This window comes from Pelophylax lessonae (genome assembly GCF_965119305.1).
Source record: "Pelophylax lessonae genome assembly, chromosome: 5".
Taxonomy (NCBI): domain Eukaryota; kingdom Metazoa; phylum Chordata; class Amphibia; order Anura; family Ranidae; genus Pelophylax; species Pelophylax lessonae.
Window position 1 is genome coordinate 112,610,606 of NC_138772.1, and position 21,634 is coordinate 112,632,239.

General features: G+C 45.5%; 1 protein-coding gene across 1 annotated transcript in view; it reads left to right on the forward strand.

The window, feature by feature from the left end:
• Positions 1-227: 227 nt before the first annotated feature.
• The window catches only part of LOC309555579 (GTP-binding protein Rheb-like), a gene marked incomplete at its 3' end in the record, with an annotated part of 41,968 nt that continues 20,561 nt past the window's right edge, over positions 228-21,634 (forward strand). The window contains exon 1 of the mRNA XM_082257638.1: positions 228-618. Coding sequence (XP_082113764.1) covers positions 567-618 — 52 coding nt within the window. The 5' untranslated portion in view covers positions 228-566. The remainder of the gene's footprint in view (positions 619-21,634) is intronic.

A 21,634-nucleotide genomic window follows, 5' to 3' on the forward strand; every position in this document is an offset into this window, starting at 1 on the left:
AGTGATTTCAGCTATCTGGAAGTGTTTTAGTCTTCGGAAACATGTCTGCCCCCACCCACACAGCAAAGACCGCATTTTCTCTAGATTTGACGACACTGTTCCCCTCTATCGTTTATAGAACAACATGCTGCGTGACAGCGACGTCCTTCTCTCCTCCTCCGTGCTGCCAGCAAAGCCCCGACTACCACCAATGAGAAGCATCGATCTGCCGGCCGCCCCTCCCCTTGCCACAAGAGCCGTCCAATGAGGACCCTCCCCGCCGCTGTGTGAGGCTGGGGATGACGCAGCGAGTTTTGTGAGGTTCCGTACAGCCGGGAGGGCGGGCAGAATAATAAAAACAAATCCGTGCCGACCAGGAGAGAAGGCGGGATATAAAGCCGAGCTGACGCCTTACGTCCAGTGACGCGCAGGAGCGAGCCAGGCCGTAGGTGTGAGCGCGGTCGGTTCAGTGCTTGTGAAGTTTAGTGCGAGTGTTCTGCGCCCGCCCGCTCCGGTTCCCCTCATTGTGACGGTGAATGCGGCTCCCCCGGCTTTGAACAACGACAACCACAGTGGAGGCGCCAAGGATGCCGCAGTCCAAGTCGCGGAAGATCGCCGTCCTCGGATACCGATCCGTGGGTGAGTACGGCCGCCTGTTAGGAGGACCTGTTGCCCCCCCCCCACCTCAGGGGGTGGCCGCCATTTTTGGCACGCGATGTTGGAGGAGACATCTAGGTGGAGGGTGAGGGGCTCAGGGATGTGTGTGGCCAGGGCTGTCATACTCTCCTAGCTGGGCATGGCAGCCATATGCCTGGAGAAAGCAAAGCCTTTCACTGGATACATGCTTCCACTGTGCCACCCGGAGGATGGAGTCCTGGCATCACTACACCCCTCGTTTAATGCCATATTGGGGTAAAATAGCTGTAGAGGTGTGATTTCTGCCACCCATGAACGCCTAGTAAAGCAGCCTGCAATGATGGACAGCGCTGTCGATGTGATGGAAAAATGGGCGCTTGCGTTACTATGCGCCAAAAATGGCCCAATTCACACCGCAGCGTTTTGTAGCTTCAAGTTCCAAAATGTTGGGACAGAGAAATCAATGGTGATGGTTCATGTCTCCACTACACCTGAAGAGCAAGAAAGTTGTAGGGTGTGGGGTTTTCCCTATTTTTATCTTTTCTCTTGCATGGAAATTCATTGAAACGCTTAAATAATGTGTTTCTGTGTTCTGCTCAAATGCAATAATGAAAATTATTATAAAAAAGATTAAAATTTAATTAAAGCACATGAAAGACACTGCAGCAAATGGCACAGATGATATTCTTCTCTAATGACTAATTAAAAACCACCAAAGCTCAATCATGCTTTAAAAACACTGTACATAGATGCTCCAAAAACCCGATGCTCAGGTGTGACTGCAGCCTTAAGCAGGGTACACACTAGTAGAAAATCTGCCGAAAATTCCCGTCCAAGGTAAAATCGTCCGATTTTCGGCTAGTGTGTACACAACTTTCAGCAGCCGTTGCCGACATTTTCAACGGAAAAAAAATGGGAGGGACAAACCCCAAAATTTTTTTCGTCTGTCCCCAGACCGATTTTCGTTTAATGTGTATGCAGTACGTCTGTGAAAAATCGAATACGAAAGACCGCGCATGATCTGAAGTTGCTGACAACTGGAAGTCTGGGAACAAATGTCCCAAAAAAATATCGGACGAGAAATTTCGTGAACATTTATGCACTGTCGACTAAAAACGGTAATGAAGACAGAGAAAAATCGGAGGATACCCGTATTTTTCGCCGTATAAGACGCACCGGCATATAAGACGCACCCAATTTTAAAGGAGGAAAATCTAGGAAAAAAAGATTCTGAACCAAATACTGCAGTAAAATATTTTAGATCAACAGGTGATGGTATAGGCATGGCGCAGGTGATGGTACAGGCATGGCACAGGTCGGCTTCAATCGCTTACCTGCTCTCCTGGGCTGCCTGCGAGACGTCCACGGCGCTTCTCCTCTCGTCGTCTTCTTCTGACGGCGGCGGGATTCCGGGAACCGTCCACGGCGCTGCTCCTCTCGTCTTCTTCTGACGGCGGCGGGATTCTGGGAACCGTCCACGGCGCTGCTCCTCTCGTCCTCTTCTGTCTTCTTTGACGGCGGCTCTCTCGATCTTCCGATCGGTCCGACTGACGCACGCACCGGCACCACCCCCATTGCGACGTCAGCAGGCAAAATGTGTATTTGTCGTATAAGACGCACCAACGTTTCCCCCCCAGTTTTGGGGAAGAAAGTGCGTCTTATACGGCGAAAAATACAGTATTTTGTCCGATTTTCGTCAAGTGTGTACGGCCCTTTAGGTCCCTTTCACATTTGCGCAATGTTCAGATCTGCTGGCGGTTTCTCAGGCGGATCTGAACGGACGCCCCATGCATCTCTATTGGGCATCAGATGTCAGCAGAGACATTTCTACTGACATCCGGTCTGTCAAATCTGGACGGATGGAAACCCTATTTTCCATCTGTCCAGCAGATCGGATGAGAACGGACAGGCGGTCCGTTCTCATCCGATTCCCCCATAGAGAAGAGCGGGACCTGACAGCTCTGTCTCTGCACACAGCACAGAGCTGCCATCCGCCTGCTCCTCAGGGGATCGGTGGATCGTTCCCCGCTGAGATAAACGGAGTCTGAGGACAGACTCCCATGTGTGAAAGGGGCCTTAAAGCGTAAATCCAGTTTTGTTGAGAAAAAAAAAAATCCTTCCCATCTGGGTGATCTATGTAAATTACAAGGTTTTTAACAAACTTTTTTGCAGATTCCTACTTTTTTTTTTTTTTTTTTTTCTGAAGAAATCCACATGGAAAAGTGAGTCTAATGGGAGTGGTTTCCTATCAACCAGCTGTGCACCTGCAGGGCTCTGAGAATGGCCCCTTTCACACATACGGTCCAATCAGATTCGCCTGTCAGTTTTTCTGGTGGACCTGATTGGATGCCCCATGCATCCCTATGGAGCAGCGGATGTCAGCGGAGACATGTCCGCTGTCATTCAATCCTGTCTGTCAGATCCGGACACACGGAAACCCTATTTTCCATCCGTCTGGTGGATCGGATAAGACAGGCAGTCCGTTCTCATCCGATTCCCCCATAGAGGACTGTGGGGATCTGACGGCTCAGTCTCTGCACACAGAGCGGAGACAGAGCTGTTATCCGCCTGCTCAGCGGGAGATGGGTGGATTGATCCCCTGCTGAGCACAACGGAGTCTGTCCGTGGAACGGACAGGTGTTAAAGGACCAAAAGCTGCTGGGCCTGTATCCCTTTAGCCATGATTTCCTATTGGGAGTATCTCACCAAAAATTACACTTTTGTTGCAGGGGATGCCTAAAATCTGACTTGTATCTTAGGCAGACTTCTGGGAAAAATCAATCAGTGAGCCAATCGCTCAAGCAGGAAATGTTTCTGGGGGGTGTTCAGTACAAATTGGGTGTAAAGAACACCTCCAGATAGCCATATTGCATTTTCAGAAAATTACAGAGCTGCAGATTGAAAAGGAAGGGTCTTTTTTTTTTTTTTTTTTTTTTTTTATCACAATAGGACTCGTCGCAATTGTATACACTATATTATTTCTTTGCTATTTTTTACCCCCCCCCCCAGGAAGTGAAGTTACTCTTTGTTTGTCAATGCTTCCATATAAGTCTGTGGCAACCCACCTTTAGCCTTTATGGCATGCTTGTCAAGAATAAGTCAAAATTCAAAATATCAGTGTCGGAGTGTCAGTGAGGTAGGGAACAAAATCACTTGGGGCGTCCAAGGTGGCTTTAACACTCCTCCTTAAAGTGGAGGTCCTCAGCCCCCCCCCCCCCCCCCAAAGTGGAACTTCCACTTTAAGGTCTCCTGACCCCCTGACATGCCACATTAGGCATGTCGTGTTTTTTTTTTTTTTTTTTTTTTTTTTTTTATAGAGGGAGCAGGTTTCTAGATTTGACAGGTACCCGCTCCCACTTCCGCTCGGGCCTCCTGGGCGGCTCGTTTGGAAGTTCACCCCCCCCCCCCCTACCTTCAATCTTCTGGGGGCACGTCACAGGTCCCAGAAGATTGCCTGTCCACTCAGGATGCACAGTGCAACTTGTGCATGCGGTTGTGAAGCCAGGTGCCCACACTAGATATACCAGTACCGTATGAAGAAGAGGGAGAGAACCGAGGCTCCCGCCGGCGGCATGGCTGGGCTGTGTTACAGGTGAGTATTAAAAGTCAACAGCTACACTTATTGTAGCTGCTGACTTTTTGTAAACACCAAAATGGGTAGAACTCTGCTTTAAAGCTGTTGTAGAGCTTACATTTTATTTTTTTGGTAGAGTATCAAACCTGTTATGCTTACCTGTTAAGAGAAGTATGCAATGGTATTGAGTGCAGAGCGTCCCTGATCTCCTCTCTTGGGGTCTGCTGCTGCTCCCCTTGGTGTGCCACTCACTTTTTATGGGGGGCATACCTGTGGGCTTGCTCCCAAGCTGGGTTGTGTGCATCTATAGACTTAAGCATGTCTCCATCCTGCTCACTGAAGTTTTGACAGCAGCAGGAACCTGCCTATGACAGGAGAGAGCTACTGCAGACTCAATGTAAATGGTCTCCAGCACTCCATGGATCCTCCACTAAAGCCCCGTACACACGAGAAGAAATTCAGAAGGGAAATTTCATTCGACGACCGATCTGCCGATTTTCGGCTTGTTAGTATGGTAAAAAGGACAGACTAAAGCCACGTACACATGCAACAAATTTCCGCCGACCGGTCGAATTTTCCCGTATGACAAAATTCTACTTCAGAAGTGATGTCATGTGTTGGATTGCTTTGTATGTGTTCTTTCATCTCTGAGCATGCCTAGTCTTGCTCATAAGATTTTTTTTTTCCCCATCGAAATCTGTACTAATGAGACGAAAATCGGACGTGTTTTGACGGGAGGACAAATTTCGACAGCTTTCGACAGCCAACTCCGACTTTTCGGCTGACAAAATCCTCGTGTGCAGGCATTAAAATTTGTCCTCCGTCAAAACACGTCCGATTTTCGTCTCATTAGTACAGATTTCGATGGGGAAAAAAAATCTTATGAGCAAGACTAGGCATGCTCAGAGATGAAAGAACACATACAAAGCAATCCAACACATGACATCACTTCTGAAGTAGAATTTTGTCATACGGGAAAATTCGACCGGTCGGCGGAAATTTGTTGCATGTGTACGTGGCTTTAGTCTGTCCTTTTTTTCTAAGTGAAGAAAGCTTGCATCAGAGGTGCAAAATTTTTGAGATACCTGAAGGGGCCCTGAAACTTAAGTGATATTTCTTCAAAAAAGATTGGTCTTCGTTGAAGATTTGTGTTGTGCTGGTGAATATTTGCCTTGTGTCGTGCATGCTCCAGTATCCAGCTGGTGGTCGCTGCAGCACCTGTTACCTTTGAGCTCATTCCAGGTGTGTGTGTGATATGGACTGTTAGCTACCGCAAATGGACAAAATGGACAGAGTGCGGGATTAATTGCAGCTTTTTTTTTTTTTTTTTTTTGTACAAGATTTTACAATCCCTTTTAAGAGAAGTGCAGGAATATAAAAACCTACACATCACCTAGGTGGATGCAGCATCTCTCCCGCACCACCTCTAATGCCAAGAACTGATCACCAGGTCTCGGTCTTCAATGAGAAGACTGTGGAAGGGGTGGGAGCGGCTGGCTCAGGTTCTCAGCAATGTGCTGAAAGGCTCAGCCAGCTGCTGCTCAGGAATCTGGGTGGATCTTCAAGACCTTAAGTCAGGATCTCGCCAGAGCCTGGGTCGAAGGAGTGGAGAACTAACTGCTCTCCTGTGATCACAAGAGAATTGGGGCTCAAAAGACTTTGGCTTACTTCTCCTTTTGAGGTAAAAGTTGCTTTGCCTTTGGGACCACTTTAAACACATCAAAAACGCAGCGCTGTATGCGCATCGGTTTGCGCTACTGTTGGAATTACTATTTTTAGCAATCGTCAACTTGACCTAAGGCCTCTTACACTAGTGGATTGATCGGATCTGCAGTCTCCTCTATGGAGTGGTGGGTGTCAATGGCCACATGTCTGTCACCTGCTGACATCTGATCTTATCTGCTAAACAGATAAATTGGGATCACTTCTGCATCTGTCTTGCAGCTTGCATGGCAGTTGGGTGAAACGCAGGCAGTCCATTTACATCCCACCGCCCATAGACTGGGCTGTGTCTGCTCTGCATAAGTGGAGCAGACACGGACCAGCCATCCACCTGCTCAGCAGGGATCGGTGGATAGATAACCCACTAAGCTGGTGGACTCCCAACGGAGCCTGCCCCTTGTGGAAGGGACCTACCATTCTAATAATGCTTGGTGCCTGAGAGTGATGCTGATCCTCCAAATTTAATACTTGGTGTTATTAGGATGAGAGAAGGCAGAAGCGAGTCACTGGCCCCAATCTTCAAAAGTCCTTTCTTTAACCTAGTAGGCTCAGCAGCCTGCCACCAACATAGGTCAGCCAAATCAAGAAATCTCTGTAGTAGCACTAAACTAACATCTTCTTCAGAGGCCACTGATGTTTAATGAACAATAGGGATGAACTAGTGTTTTAATCCCATTCCATACCCAGGTGGGTGATCCATCCTCAGCCAAAGTGTTAATGAGGGTGGGAATAGCTCAACTGCAAATGATTGGCCCAGTACACTGACCACTTCTTAGCGATCCATCACATGCCTGAGCTCAACCCTGAAGAACATCTAGACAGTAATTGATGGTCAACATGTTTTAAGGGCTGGAAAAAACAAACCAATCCCTTATCAGGGCTATAGATCAGGATATAGATTGTAAGGTGTTATACCAAACACTTTAAAATGTTGTACTTAACCTCTGTGCAGTTGGCTTTGCACAGAGCAGCCTGGATGTTCCTCTTCTCCGGTCCCTCATTGCTGCTCCTGGCCTCTGCCTCCAGTTGATTGTGCCCACCACAGCACACAAGCAGATTTCTATGGGGGTAGACGAGCTGCAGCTCTGTGTCCATTCAGACAAGGATCTGCGGTTTGGCCCACCCCTCTCTCCTGATTGGCTAACTGACTTTGACAGCCGTGGGAGCTGTTGCCGCTGTGTCTCAGTCAATTAAGAGGAAGAGTCCTGGACGGCCGAGGGACTTGTGGACATCGCTGGACAGATGGGGCTCTGGTAAGCAGCAGGGGGTGCTGGGGTGGCTGCTGCACAGCGTTTTTTTTTTTTTTTTTTCTTGATGTATAGAATGCATGAAGATTAAAAAAAAAAAAAAAAAAACGGACTTTACAACTCTTTTAACATGCCCCGTATTAATAAAATGAGGACTTAAGAAACCTGTATGACGCATTAAAAAAAAAAAATATTAAGGTGGACCTTAACTTCTCTTATGTGCTTTGGATCTTCTGCACCCATAACCCCTTAGTCGTCAAGTTACCCACAGTCCTGGGGGGAGGGGGGGGGGGAGAGAGAATGTTTGGCTCCTATATCGAATTGATTAAAAAGGGCAAGCACACAGTAAGTAAAGTCGGAGTTGCATACCTGTTCTGGGTCTGCTCCATGTAGAATGCAAAGAAAAGCGGCCATGCTGGGATGGACAAACTTTCATGCCCTGATGTGGTCAGCTTGAAAATGGAAAGTGTGGGGGGGGGGGGGGGGCTGATTCCGATTAACCATAGAGCCTCTGGAGCGTGTATCACTATCTGACACTCCTTGAAGCTGCGGGACCCTCCGGGTCTGTCTCCCCTGGCGGCCATGACGGCGGCCCTGTAGTCACTAATATCTAAGGTTGATGTGGCCCTGCAAAGGCGGCCTAGCAAGAAGCGTACCCCCTCCCCTCGCCTTCACCTGTATCCTCTGCCGCCTCAGATTCTGAGGTGGATTTGGCCGTCGCAGACTAGTCAGCCTACTGGGTCTGCGTCCACGCACCCTGAGTGCTCGAACAGTGATGACGAATCCTCCTCTGCAACCGAGCCTGAAAAGGCGCTGGTGGAGGCCTTGATTGTGTCAGTGTGGGAAACCTTAAAGCTTGGAGGACTCGGCTGATGCTGAGTCGGTGATTCTTGTGCAGTTTGGCACCTGCAAATCTTCCAAGGTGACAAAGGTGTTCACCTTTCCTGCCCTAATTTGACGAGATTGTTACTAGTCAATGGGGTTCCGTGAAACGCTTGATTGGAATACCTAAGCATTTCTCTAGGAGATATCCCTTTTGAGGAGTCTCTCCTGAAGAAACTAACTGTCAGATGGGACTCTCAGGTTTCCAGATTAAATAAGGCCACACTTTTTCCGGTGGAAAAGAGAACTGAGGCTCTGGTCATTACCTTTTCCCTGTGGCAGGTTCAGTGTTGAGGCTGGTGTTTGCTTTCACCTTGGTATCCCAGACCTTAACGGAATGGGCTAAAAGTTTACGCCAGGATCTGGAAGGGGGTCAACACCCTCCTGAGCTGGGGGATCAGTTGATCCAGGGGTTATAGTACATTTGTGATGCATCTTTGGATGTGGATCCAATCTGACGGCTGTGTTCTTTGCCGCCTGATTTGGTTGAAGTACTGGCTGGCCGACAAGTCTTCTAAAAAGGTGCTGACTGATCTACCTTTTTATGTAGGTGACTGTTTGTTCGATGCCTCTATGGAAGAGATCATTAAGGGCCTTACGGGAGGTAAGGGTACAATACTTCTGCAGCTTGCTAATGGTAAGGAAGGAACCTTGTCGTAAACATGGTCCTTTTTTCTCAGCTCACATGCTGCCCTTTTGTCTGTCTGGATTGCAGGAAAAGGGTTTGAGATCCACAAGTAACTTTGCAGGAGGCTCCAAGAGACCCTGGAATGGTAGGTTGAAAGAGGGCACTACGGGCTCCACAGACAAGCCTTCCCCAGCCTGATGGGGCGCCCTCACCCGCATCTGGGGTTTGGGTGACGTCTGCCTTTTTTCCAGAATCGTGGACTTTGTTTATTCAGGAGAAATGGGTTCACGAGTTGGTTCGGTTACAAGATCGCGTTTCGATCCTTGCCTCTGGGCGATCTGCTTCTGCGTGCATAGTCTTCTTTGGCTGTAGTAGCAGACTTGAACATTACTGTGCAAAATCTTTAGAAATCGGCTTTGACTCCATACACCAAGCTGGACTACTTGGGTCTCTGCTGGATTCTGCATTGGGCCGGGTGTTTCTTCCACAGGTTAAACTACTGAAGCTGCAGGATGCGATTTGGTTCCTGTTCAACCTTCTGTCATCACTCAGGACTTGCATGCAAGTGCTGGGTCTGATGGTTTCCACCTTCGAGGCAGTTCCATACCAGACATCTGCAAAGATTCTGGCCAAATGGAACAAGGATCTGCTGTTGAACGATCTGATCCTGTTGAGTCAGGGTACAGGGGAATCTCTGATATGATGGCTCCGCTCCCTGGCGCTTCAGCTGGGGAAAAATCTTTTCTTCCCCTGTATTGGACAGTGATTAGCACAGGCACCAGTCTGTCTGGGTGGGGAGGTGTCTTGGGAGTGTACTCGACCCAAGGTGTTTGGACTTGAGAGGAGTTGGGTCTGCCGAATTCAGGCTTTGTCCGTCTCAGTGGACAGATCGTTTTCAGGGATGTGCAAAGAGTGCCCTGGTGGCCCGAGAAGTAGCTGGTATCTTGAGGTGGGCAGAACTATATGTTCAGGCCCTCTCTGCTGTGCCCATTCTCTGGGGTAGAGAATTGGCAAGCGTACTCTGTCGGCTGATGTTGGATCAGGGAGAATGATCTCTTCACCCGGAGGGGTTTTTCAGCTGTGCCTTCGGTGGGGGACCCCTGATGTTGGCCTCCCGTCTCAACTGCAAGGTGCAGAGGTTCGTGTTAATGCCTCGGGATCCTCTGGCCAATGCCACAGACGCCCTGGTGGCCCCTTGGGGTCAGTATTGTCGTCCAATTCAACTTCTGTTGAGACTGCTATGCAGAATCAAGGTAGGAGGGATTCCAGTCATTCTGGTGGCACCAGACTGACCTCACTGGTAGCAGACATCGCTTGGAAACTTCCTCTCAGGGAAGATCTTCTGTCTTGTGAACCAACCTTCCATCCTGCTTTTAACGGCTTGGCTATTGAAAGCCAGGTGCTGAAGGTCGGAGGGCAGTCGGGAGTCGGTGATTCCTAATTTGTTAAAAGCTAGGAAATCGACTTCCAGAAAAGTTATCATAGTTTGGCAGGCGTACATTACTTGGTGTGAGTCCCGGGGGTTTCTCCCTGTTCTTTTGTGTCTCGCCTGTTGGAGTTTTTAAAACTAGATGTAGACCAAGGTTTGCCTCTGGGCGCACCATCGGCCAGATTTCTGCCTTAGCCATATTTTTCCAAAGGCGGTTGGCTGCAAAGTCCTTGGATCACACTTTAGTGCAGGGAGTTTGCCATATGGCTCCTCTGGGGGGATCTCAATTTGGTACGGTTGGTGCTTCAAAAGCCTCCTTTTGTGGACTCACTCTGTCGCAGAAGGTGGCCTTTTTAGTCTCTATTACTTCTGCACGTAGAGTGTTGGCATTGGCTAAGTTGTCCTGTGGGTCACAGGGACAAAGTGGTGTTGCGACCCTGTCAGGCATTCCTTCCTAAGGTGGTCTCGGGTTTCATTTGAATGGAAGATATTGTGTTCCTGTCCTTGTGTTCTAAGCCGAAACATCCTAAAGAAATTGCTTTTTGTTCCTTGGGTGTGGTCAGGGCGATTTTTGGGTGTAGTTGGCTGCGACTGAGTTGCTTTGGAAATCCAATTCTTTGTTTGTTCTTATGGATGGACCTTGTAAGGGGCAGGCTGCATCTACTGTGACCATTTTCAGATGGATCAGGCAGATGGTGGTGCAGGCCTATTCTAATAAGGGTCAGGGTCCTCCTCTAATGAGCTCCTGTTTTTACTCAGTTGGCCATGTTTAGCCTTGTTGAGAAATGTATGTATTGCTGTGTCTTCTCACCCCTCATGATACTGCTATGGGACATCCCAATGATCTAGAAGACATGTAGCTGTGAAAGAAATCCTTTTCTTTGAGGTTCACAGATGGACACAGCACCCGCCCCTCTGTTGGGTTATGTAGTCTTCTGACACTGCTTGTCATAAACTGAAGCCCTTTAGCAGGAAGTAATGGTATACCCCCTGGGACTGCTTCAGGGGCATAGCCAAAATTGTTTCCGCCTAGTCCTACTGCTGAAGAGGGCAGCATTAGTCCAAGGGTCTAGAAGCTGTGTCCGTCAGTGAACCTCAGAGAGATTTTAAGGCAAGACCAAAATCTTCTTCTTTTTTTTTTTTTTTTTTTTCCCCCTTGTATCAGCAATTACTTTCCCGACCATGGCCTAATCATTATAGGGGGAGAGAAGGAACTTGACCCACAACAACATTGGTGCTTTTCTTGCTTTCCACTTTTTGTAGCAATTAGTTCAGCTTCTTGGTACTGCTCCGTACAGCAAATGACCACACATCCCTTTGCCTGTAACTGACATGGGCTATGTTATGTAATCGTGTACCATGCTGTGGTTGCAGGAAAGAAATTCTCATGATTCCTCTTATCGACACAGGCATTGCTAATGGGGGAATCGAACATTGCGTTCTCCCGACGCCGGGGAAGCAGTCCCCATTATCTCTAGGGGCCTTATCAGCCACCTGCGATTTAATCTGAAACAAATCCGATGGGCTGGTTGTACCAAAGTTGATCGGTTGGAACCGCAGTCAGTTCCTGCTGAACCCGGTGTAGATTCAAACAGTGTATTGGCCAGATTTACACGTGTATTTTTAATGTGTTGCATTGAGGGTAGAGCTGCATTATTAATCATAAAATCGAGATCTTGATTCACCCCCCCCCAATGATCTTTAAAACTGCATTTCTTTCTTACCGACTTTTTCTCTGCTCACTCACAAAAAAGCCTCAGCAAATGTTTATCAATATTAAGGCTGCTAGATGACTATAAACACTGCTTTACAGGGTATCATTTTGTTCTTTTAGATCAAAGTAATGAACTTCTATCTGAGGGCAGTTTAACCTCTTATTTTTTTATGGGGGGGGGGGAAGACACTTTAATAAAAAAAAAAAAAAAAAAAAATTACCGGTTTTAGATTTTTTTTTTTTTTTTTTTTTTTTTTAGTATGGTGTGAAAGGACCCCAAATGGCTTCAGTAGGGTTTATTTTGCTATCTTTCCTTAGCCTGAATGTAACTTCCTGATTGTAGGACAGATGTCCTTGTAGTGTATTGTGTTGTCTGGGATTACTATGCTGCCTCTAGGTATTCAGTAGGCAGTTGTTTCCATTGCCTTTGTTGGGATTACAGACTTTACTTTAGTGTGTTGGACTGTACATTCTTGATAAATACCCAGGTCAGTAGGAAATCATGGTAAATTACTCTGGTATAAAACAATAAGTTGTGGGAACAGCTCATGAAACTTCAGGAAGCATTATTTCAATGTAAAATTAACATGAAAGGCAGCTGATGACATTTCAGTTCACAATGCTGATTGCAGTCTGGAAACATTGCTGTGACACAGTAGTGAGCGGGCTGGTCATGGGCATTTGTAAATTTACAATGCTGACGCTTCCCACATCAGTAGTTCATCCTGGATATTTCTAACAAGTTAGAATCCACTAGACTACAAAGCACACTGTAACTTTCTGCTTTGGTGCCCTCCCCTTTGACAAAAACAAAACACCAGACTGCCGCTGAGGTTTTCACATATTTTTAGGATTTCTTATGTTAAGGGCGCATGGTTGCCTAAAATCTTCTTCTTTCCAGCCTTCCGTCAAGCACGGTTTCTGCCATGTGCTACAAACAGCATTTAAACAGGAAAGGTTGGATTTATTTACACCCTCCATTGCTCTGATAATTGGGTCTACTTGGAAGTGGAAAAAAAAACCCTCTAAATTCAATCTGTCTAACCTTTAGGCACATGTGGATACAAAGGGATCAATTAATAAAAGGTGAAGCTGGGAAATCTGATGCAATTGCCCATAGCAACCTGTTCGGTCTAATGTTTCAAATGAAGAAAGTGATCTGTTTCATAGGTAGAGCTTCAGTTTTTTTTTTTTTTTTTTTTTTTTTTTTTTTATTTCTGGTACTTTCTTTTGTGTCCATATTATCTATACCAAAGGGTCAGACCACTCCTTGAAATGGGACTATGCCTGCATCATGTGTCTTTTAGTGCCTGAGGCTTAGACTGGAACAAGGAACATAAGGTAGAGATGCCTGTACTTTGTCTGAATGCAACTGTAAGGGAAGAGTTGTAACCTCTGTTGGGTATCTTATACTTCGTGTCCTGTCAGGGTTGATACTTTTGTCATGTTTCATTTGGGAAATTTCTACTCCTTTCATGAGTGCTAATGTGAAAATACTGTGGCAAAAAATTCCAACATCAACCAATTTTTTTTTTTTTCTTTTTTTTGTGTGTGTTCTAAGTGTCACGAACTGGCAGGGCTGGTAGTGGATCCTCTGGACCAGAGAGGCGATGGCGCGGGTTGTACTAGAGGACCGGTTCTAAGCAGTTACTGGTCTTCACCAGAGCCTGCCGCAAGGCGGGATGGATTTGCTGCGGCGGTAACTACCAGGTCGTGTCCCCTAGTAACAACTCGATCTCTCTGGCAGCTGATATGGCGTGGTACACAGGGAGTAGGCAAGAGCGTAGTCTGACGTAGCAGAGGTCAGGGCAGAGGTTCAAAGGCGAGATGTTGGTAGCAAGGATTCGGCAACAGGCAAAGCAAACAAACACAGAAGGGAACGCTTTCACAGAGGCACAAGGCACAAAGATCCGGCAGGAAGCTGTGTGAGGAGAAGGTATTAATGAGCAGTGCACAGGTGAAGCCTAATTAAGTCAGCACTGCCTTTCACAAACCTTAACCCTTAATAACCAGTTTGGAGCAGGCACCAATCACCTGTGCACTGGTCCTTTAGATCGAAGAGTCCCGGTGCGTGTGCGCCCTAGAGAGCGGGGACGCACACGCCGAGACGCAGGAGCGCCGCCTGGAGACACACGCTGTGAGCACTCCGTGGCCAGAAGGGGGCCCGGAGCGCTGAGCGTAACACTAAGTTTCTAGCAAAAACACAGATTGTTATCACGTAAGCAGTGTCAAAGGTCTGGTCTTCAAGTGGTTAAAACAAACATGTAATGCTGGTGTTGCAGAAATGACAGCTCTGTATTTCGAGAGAAGGGGGTGGGGTCCAAGTACAACACCCCCAGTATACCTTAAATTCATTACAGGCACTCATGTTGTACAAAATTGAATATACCATACAGTGCCTTGACAGTCTTGATACACCTTGCAATTTTCCACTTTTTTTTTTTTTTTTGTTGCATGAAATACTTTCACATTTTTGGTTGCAATAGACCAACACAGTGGCACATAATTGTGAAGTAGGACAAAAATGATAAATGGGTTTTCAAATATCTAAAACATGTGGCGTGCATTTGTATTCAGCTCCCTTTACTCTTGATACCCCTAACCAAAATCTAGTAGGACCAATTGGTAAATGGAGACCACCTGTGTGATTTATGCTCAGTTGAAATACAGCTGTTCTGTGAAGCCCTCAGGTTTGTTGGAGAACTTTAGTGGACAACATGAAGGCCAAGGAACACACCAGACAGGTCAAGGATAAAGTTGGGAGAAGTTCAAAGCAGTGTTAGGTTATTTAAAATAAAATCCTAAGCTTTGCTTTGAACATCTCATGGAGCACTGGTCAATCCATTATCCAAAAAATGTAAAGGCTATGGCACAACTGCAAACCTACCAAGACATGGGCGTCCACCTAAACTGACAGGCTGGGCAAGGAGAGTATTCATCGGAGAAGCAGCCAAGAGGCCTGTGGTAACTCTGGAGGAGTTGGCATAAAGGGGGCTAAATACAAATGCACGCCACACTTTTCAGATAATTAGTAAAAATATTTGAAAAGCATTTATCATTTTCCTTTCTACTTCACAATTATGTGCTACTTTGTTAGTCTATCGCAAAAAAACTCCCAATAAAATACATTTTACTTTTTTGGTAACATGACAAATGTAGAAAATTTCAAGGGGTATGAATATTTTTCAAGGCACTGTTGACAACCCTTGGCTCCCTACAAGCTCTAACTTGCCCAACTACGTTCCCATTGTAACATCCCTCTGTTTTAGCCTCTCGCGATGGCTTGTATCAAAACTTATACACAGGGGTATGTCATTGTACCCACTCCCACATGGAATCGTTGGAGACTGGTGCTTAGCTGCTATCACATGGGGAAGGTCACAAACTCCCTCAAGGCAGTGTGGTGAGATGGCAGAGGAACAGGCTGGATAACGGAGGATTTTCTCGTTCAATACTTTTGAGTTTTATAAAACAGCCATAAAGCAAGTTACAAAACAAAAACAGAAGTAGAAATACTGTTATAGTTACAGAAGTATTATAAATGTTATACTGTAAAGTTTGCACAAAAGGAAGGAACAAAAGAAAAAGGTAGAATTAATATGATATTCTGAGATATTAGGATTTTGAGAAGGTATTCAGAACATGGCTGTGGGGGGAAAAAGAAAAAAGAAAAAAAAAGGGAAAAGGATGAAGTCAGTAGGGTAAAGGAGAGGGCATCGAGAATAGAACTTGTACCACAAAAGTTAATGCAAAGTAAATTATAAGTCTTAACTACCAAGCATTCAGAACCTGTTCCTCAAAACCCAGTGATAGGCCATGTTTAATCCAAGGGTACTAAATTTATCGCAATCCATGGCTTCCATTTTTGCATGTAATAATGCATTATTCATCCTATGTTTAACTTCTACAAGATTCAAAGTTGTAGTCTTCCAAGCTTTGGCTATGGTTTGTTTAGCGGCATTAAGAAGCTGAAGGAATAATTTGAATTGTTTTCGTGTCAGGCATGCAGGTTTTAAATTTAAAATGGCAATCACCGGATCTGGAGTAATATCTATTTCAAATATTTTAGATGCTAGAGAGAATATTTCTTTCCAAAAAACTGTAGCAATTGAGCAATTCCACCATATATGAACATGTGTACCTATTTCCGTACAACCTCTAAAACAAGAGGCTGGATAGTTTGGTGTGAACTTGGGAATTCTAGCTGGTACCATCGTGAAAGAACCTTTTTATGATTCAATTGCGATAATATAATTTGAAGATTTCGTTACAGACCAGATTTCAGACCATTCTGATTAAGTGTACGGCCAAGGTCTGTTTCCCATTTCCTGACAGTTTGGTGTATCTACGTCTGGATTGTTAAGCAATTGAGAATATAGGCTAGAAATTAGACCTCTGGAGTGTGGGTTGTTGATACAGATACGCTCAAATTGAGAGCGCTGATTCAGAATGGTACCATTTGTTATAAATGGGGTAGAAAAATTTTAATTTGGAGATATCGAAAAAGTTCTGAATGTGGTGAATGATGTGATTCACAAAGTTCAGGAAAACTTAAGATGGAAGAGCTAGAGACCAGATTAAATAGCCTTGACAGGCCTGACCTAGACCATGCCCGAAATGAATTTGGCAATTCCCAAGCCGTATAAAAGGCTGGATTTCTCCGAAAGGATTGTAGTGGATTGGAATAACGGATGATTTTGGGGGGAGAGGAGCTATATGCAGACTGGTGCTTTGCCCTGAATGATGTGAGGGTTTCTCCAGGTTCATGTCAAGTTGCATCCAATGTTTGGGCTGTACAGATCCATTTACTACCATCCCTTGCCATTTATTTCAAAACTAAAAAAAATACATTTGACTTTTTTTAGTTAAATTTGGCCTACTTATCACTACACTGCTTAACTCCTTGTCTGTCAGAAAAGCTCTTCATAAAGTACCCAAGGTGTTTACAAATGTCTAAACTTGTTAAGCAGCAATGACGGTATGCTTGATTGCAGCTGTCATAACACACCAATGCAATATCTCTTCCTAAGGGTACACACAGGTGCTCTAACATCTCATGTTGTGATGTGGTTGCAGAACAGTACAAGGAGCGCTTTCATTTGTTTATATTCTCAGTAATTATTGCTGAATGCTTGTAAAGAGCAGGCATAGTGCTTTGGGATTTCTTAACGCTTTCCAAAACTAATATGTATGTAAATGCTGCTACAGGATTAGGACACTAGTCAGAAAATAAATATTAACAGCGCTTACGCAAACTTCACAATTCATGTTGAACAATTGAATGCAAGAGGTTAAACGGGCTATACAAATGCTGTAAAGTGCTAAATGTAGTAATTGCTGAGATGTACTACCTGTGCCTGACTTTGGAGTAGACTTGTCCACAGCCAGGGTGTTTCTTCCTACGGAAAAACTACAGACTGCGATTCAGCTGTTGCTGTCCAGCAATTGGTTGTCCCTTCTGACCTGGTATGAGAGTTCTGAGACTGATGGTGTCATGCTTCGAGGCTGTCCCCTTCGCTCAATTCCACATGAGAATCCTCCAGAAGGAAATCCTTCTCAAATGGAACAATAATCCAATTCCCTGGACAATCGGATCCAGCTGAGCCAGATGACCAGGGAATTCCTGATCTGGTGGCTTTGGTCCCTGATGCTCAAACAAGGGAAATCCTTCCCTCCTATAGATTGGCATCCGTGGTGACAATTGACCAGTCTGGGTGGAGAGGGGTTCTCGGCAGGTTTTCTGCTTAAGGAGTCTGGTCCCTGGAAGAATCCGGGTTAGTCGTGTGTTTTTTTTTTTTTTTTTTTTTTTTTTTTTTTTTTTTTTTTCCCTACTGGAGCTGAGGGCACTCAGGCTTTGCCTAGTCTACTAGACCGAGTACCTTCGGGGCTGTCCAGTGCATATTCAGTCGGACAATGCTACAGCCGTGGCTTGTGTCCTTGGAAGTGGCCAGCATCCTCCGATGGGCGGAACGCTTTGTTTCAGCTCTCTGCTGTTTACATTCCAGGAGTGGAAAATTGGCAGGCGGATTTCCACAGTCGACAGGCCTTGGATCGAGGGGAATGGTCTCTCCAGCCGGAGGTGTTCCAGCAGTTGTAACGCCTTTCGTTGGGGCACTCCAGATGTAGTTCTGTTGGCATCTTAGATCAACAGGAAAGTGCAAAGGCTTGTGGCCCGCTCTCAGGACCCTCTGGCAGACGCCACAGACGTGCTGGTTGCCCTGTGGGATCAGTATCGGCTGATGTCTGACTTTCCTCCTCTCAAATTGCTGCCAATACTTCTTTGCAGGATCACGGCGGAAGGGATTCCAGTAGGGCCGAAACAACTAATCGATTATGAAAATGTTTTGACAACTATTTTTATAATCAATTAGTTGGTCAGCCAATTAGTTGGCCTGCATACAAAATGCATTTTGTTTACATATCTAGAAATGCAGTGTAGCACACATAGCTTAGTACACCCTCCATACATGTCACTAAGTGCCTGAGAACTTGTGAATGTGTGAGGAGCAATGCCTCATGGGACATTTTAGTTCTGGGCAGGAAGTGAGTGGCCCTAAAGGCAGAAGTTTCTTTACCTTGCTATAGGGGCATGCTATACTATACTTTGCAGCTTGCTATTGGGGCATTCTGAAGGAGTGGGGGACCCCAGAGGAGGAGAATCAGAGCCGCTCTGTGCAAAACTATTGCACAGAGCTGGTAACTATAACATTTGTTTTTTGTTAATCTGCCTAACAGCAAATTGGCCAAAAAAATAAAAATAAATAATGCAAAAAATAAGTATTATGCAGTAAAAAAATAATGCAAAATTGCGTGTGCAAAACGCACAGCATAAAGCACTGCAAAAACCGATCAAAAGCAAACTGCACAGGGGTGAACCGAGCCTCATGCTGGCCATACATGGATAGATTTTCACAGAATAGTCATACGAAAAATCTTTGTACATTCGCTGAAAGGATGTCCTTTATAAATTTCAATTGCTTTTAACATTCCGTTTTTTAAAATGAATGTACCGTATATACTCGAGTATAAGCCAACCCGATAAGCCGAGGCACCTAATTTTACCACAAAAAAAAATGGGAAAATATATTGACTCGAGTATAAGCCTAGGGTGGGAAATGCAGCAGCTACTGGACCACCACGAGACCCAAAACAGGGGCTGTAGGCATGGTACAGGAGATGGTAAAGGCATGACACTGATGGTACAAGAGATGCATTGCTGCGGGCATGGTACAGGAATCTCACTTGCCTTTCCGCTTTACATTTAAAAATGGTGCCGCCTGGCGCCAACAAGTCACTATACGCATGCGCTATCGGGCCGGGAATAGCCACACGTGTATGGGCTTTCCCGAGCAGCGGCCGCGCATGTGCACTGACCGGGGAAAAGGCAAGTAAGTGAGACCGTGACTCGCGTATAAGCAGAGGGGGGCTTTTTCAGCATGCTGAAAAACTCGGCTTATACTCGAGTATATACGTTTAATTTCTGAACAAAAACCACAATCACTGTCTGTACTGAAAATTCTTCTGTTTGTTCTCAGAGTGGATTAGAGATTTTGCTCCTTAACTTGTATAGTTGATCATTTAAACTTTACATATTAACTAAATTGCACACCACAATTTTTTTGTAAGGTTATTATCCGATTAGTTGGCCAATTTTTGTTTCGATCGATTATGAGAATAATCGTTAGTTGCAGCCCTAAATTCCAGTCTTCTTGTGGCTCTGGACTGGCCTTGCCGAGCTTGGTACGCTGACCTGGTCAGGCTAGTCGCAGACGCTCCTTGGAGACTTCCTCTCGGGAGGATCTGTCTCAAAGGCCAATCTTCAATCCTGGTTTAGTCACTGGCTTTGCCAGCTTGGCTGTTGAAGGACATGGGTTTGTCTGCTTCAGTGATTCCTACCCTGCCTAAAGCGACTTCTAGGAAGATCTATCATCGTACATGGAAGTCGTATAATGCGTGGTGTGAGTCTCTTGGGGTTCCCCCTTGCACTTGGTGGCTTGGATGATCTTGGCTTTCCTTCAACTGGGAGTTGATCAATAGTTAGCCTTGAGTACTATCAAGGGTCAGGTTTCGGCCTTTGCAATTTTCTTCCAAAGGCCACTGGCCGCCCATTCCCTGGTGCGTAGCCTTATCCAGGGGGTGCGACACTTAGCGCCTTTTGGTGTGACCTCTACTGGCACCTTGGGACCTTATTTGGTGCTGTCGGTTTTCCAGAATCCTCCCTTTGAAAATGTTTGAGAGATTCCTCTGCTTAACCTATCCCAGAAGGTGGCCTTCTTGGTGGCTAGTACTACTTCTGTGCGCAGGGTTTCGGAACTGGCAGCTTTGTCCTGTCCTCCCTATCTGGTGGTTCACAGGGGATAAAGTGGTGCTTCGTCTGGATCCGTCCTTCCTTCCGGAGGTGGTTTTCACTTCACTTGCCCTCTGTGTCCTAAGCCTAAACATCCTAAGAAAATTGCATGACATACTTTGGATGTATTTCGGGCGCTCAGGATGTACTTGGCGACTAAGTCTTTTCGAAAGGTAGATTTGCGTTTTGCTCTCACGGATGGTCCTAGAAGGGCTGCCTGCATCTGCTGCAACATTTCCAAGTGGATCAGACAGTTTTGCAGGCTTATTCAGTTAAGGGTCAGGTTCCACCTTTCCCTGTTGAGGTGCATTCTGCTCGGGCGCTTAGTGCTTCCTGGGCTTTTCGCCATCAGGCATCTGCTTCAGGTTTGCAAGGCGGCTGGCTACTTGGTCGTCTGTTCATATTTTTAAAAGCTTTACAAGGTGGATGTGCTGGCATGTGCTGATGCCTCTAGGCTACTGTTTTTTAAGGGATTTTTCAGTTTCCCTCATGGGTGGTTAATGTTTTTTTTTTTTTTTTTTTTATGGCACTGCTTTGGGACATCCCTACTGATATGAAGATTAAAGATGGTGTTCGTCAGTGAACGATAGAGAAAATTGGATTTTTGCCTTACCGTAAAATCATTTTCTGAGTCAATTTACTGACTGATGCAGTACCCACCCCTATAATTGAGTTGGGGTTTTTTTTTTTTTTTTGATACAAAACTGACATCCTATAGCTGGGAGAGAGGGTATACCTCCTGGGACTGCCCATAGGCGTAGCAATACTTTTTTTTTTTTTTTTTTTGTGTTACAGCGTTCCAGTACAGTCCAGGAAAAAAATCCAGCATGTTTTTCTGGAACTGCAATCACTGGTGTGAACTGGATATAGACCCTGCTATATCGGTATCGGCCCTGGAACTGGCCGGTTATTTTTGTGATGTCATTCTGCCTTCTTAGGCTGCCTCCCTCGCCTTGGACAGCATCGTCTGGAGTCAGGACTAGTCTCGCGGGAGTGTATCACAGCCATACACAGCAGCCACGCACAGCCACAGGCTGTGTCAAAATTTGTCTAATTTTTTTTTCATTTCTGTTTTTTTTTTATACCTTTTTTTTTTTTTTTTTTTTTTTTTTTTTTTTTTTTTTTTTTGTACATTTAATAAAAAAATATCGGTATCGGTCTGTCCCTAGTGTGAACTATGCCATTTGAAACCTCTAACCTACTTTCCATGTGTTTTTGATGCAGGAAAAAACACACTGGACTGCATGTGGTGTGAACTGACCATTTTTGGCATTTTGTGGGAGTAACTACACTACATACACCTTGTGTGTCAGGCCATGCATTTACGTTTTCACTACTCCCCCCCCCCCCTCCTTCAGTGCACTTGTATGTATTCTACAGTGTTAAGTGGTGACATCTGCTTAATAAAGCTGTCTGCTGTTATGAAGTTTCTTGACCTAGCATTAATTATCTGACTGATCTAGTGGCATTAACGCT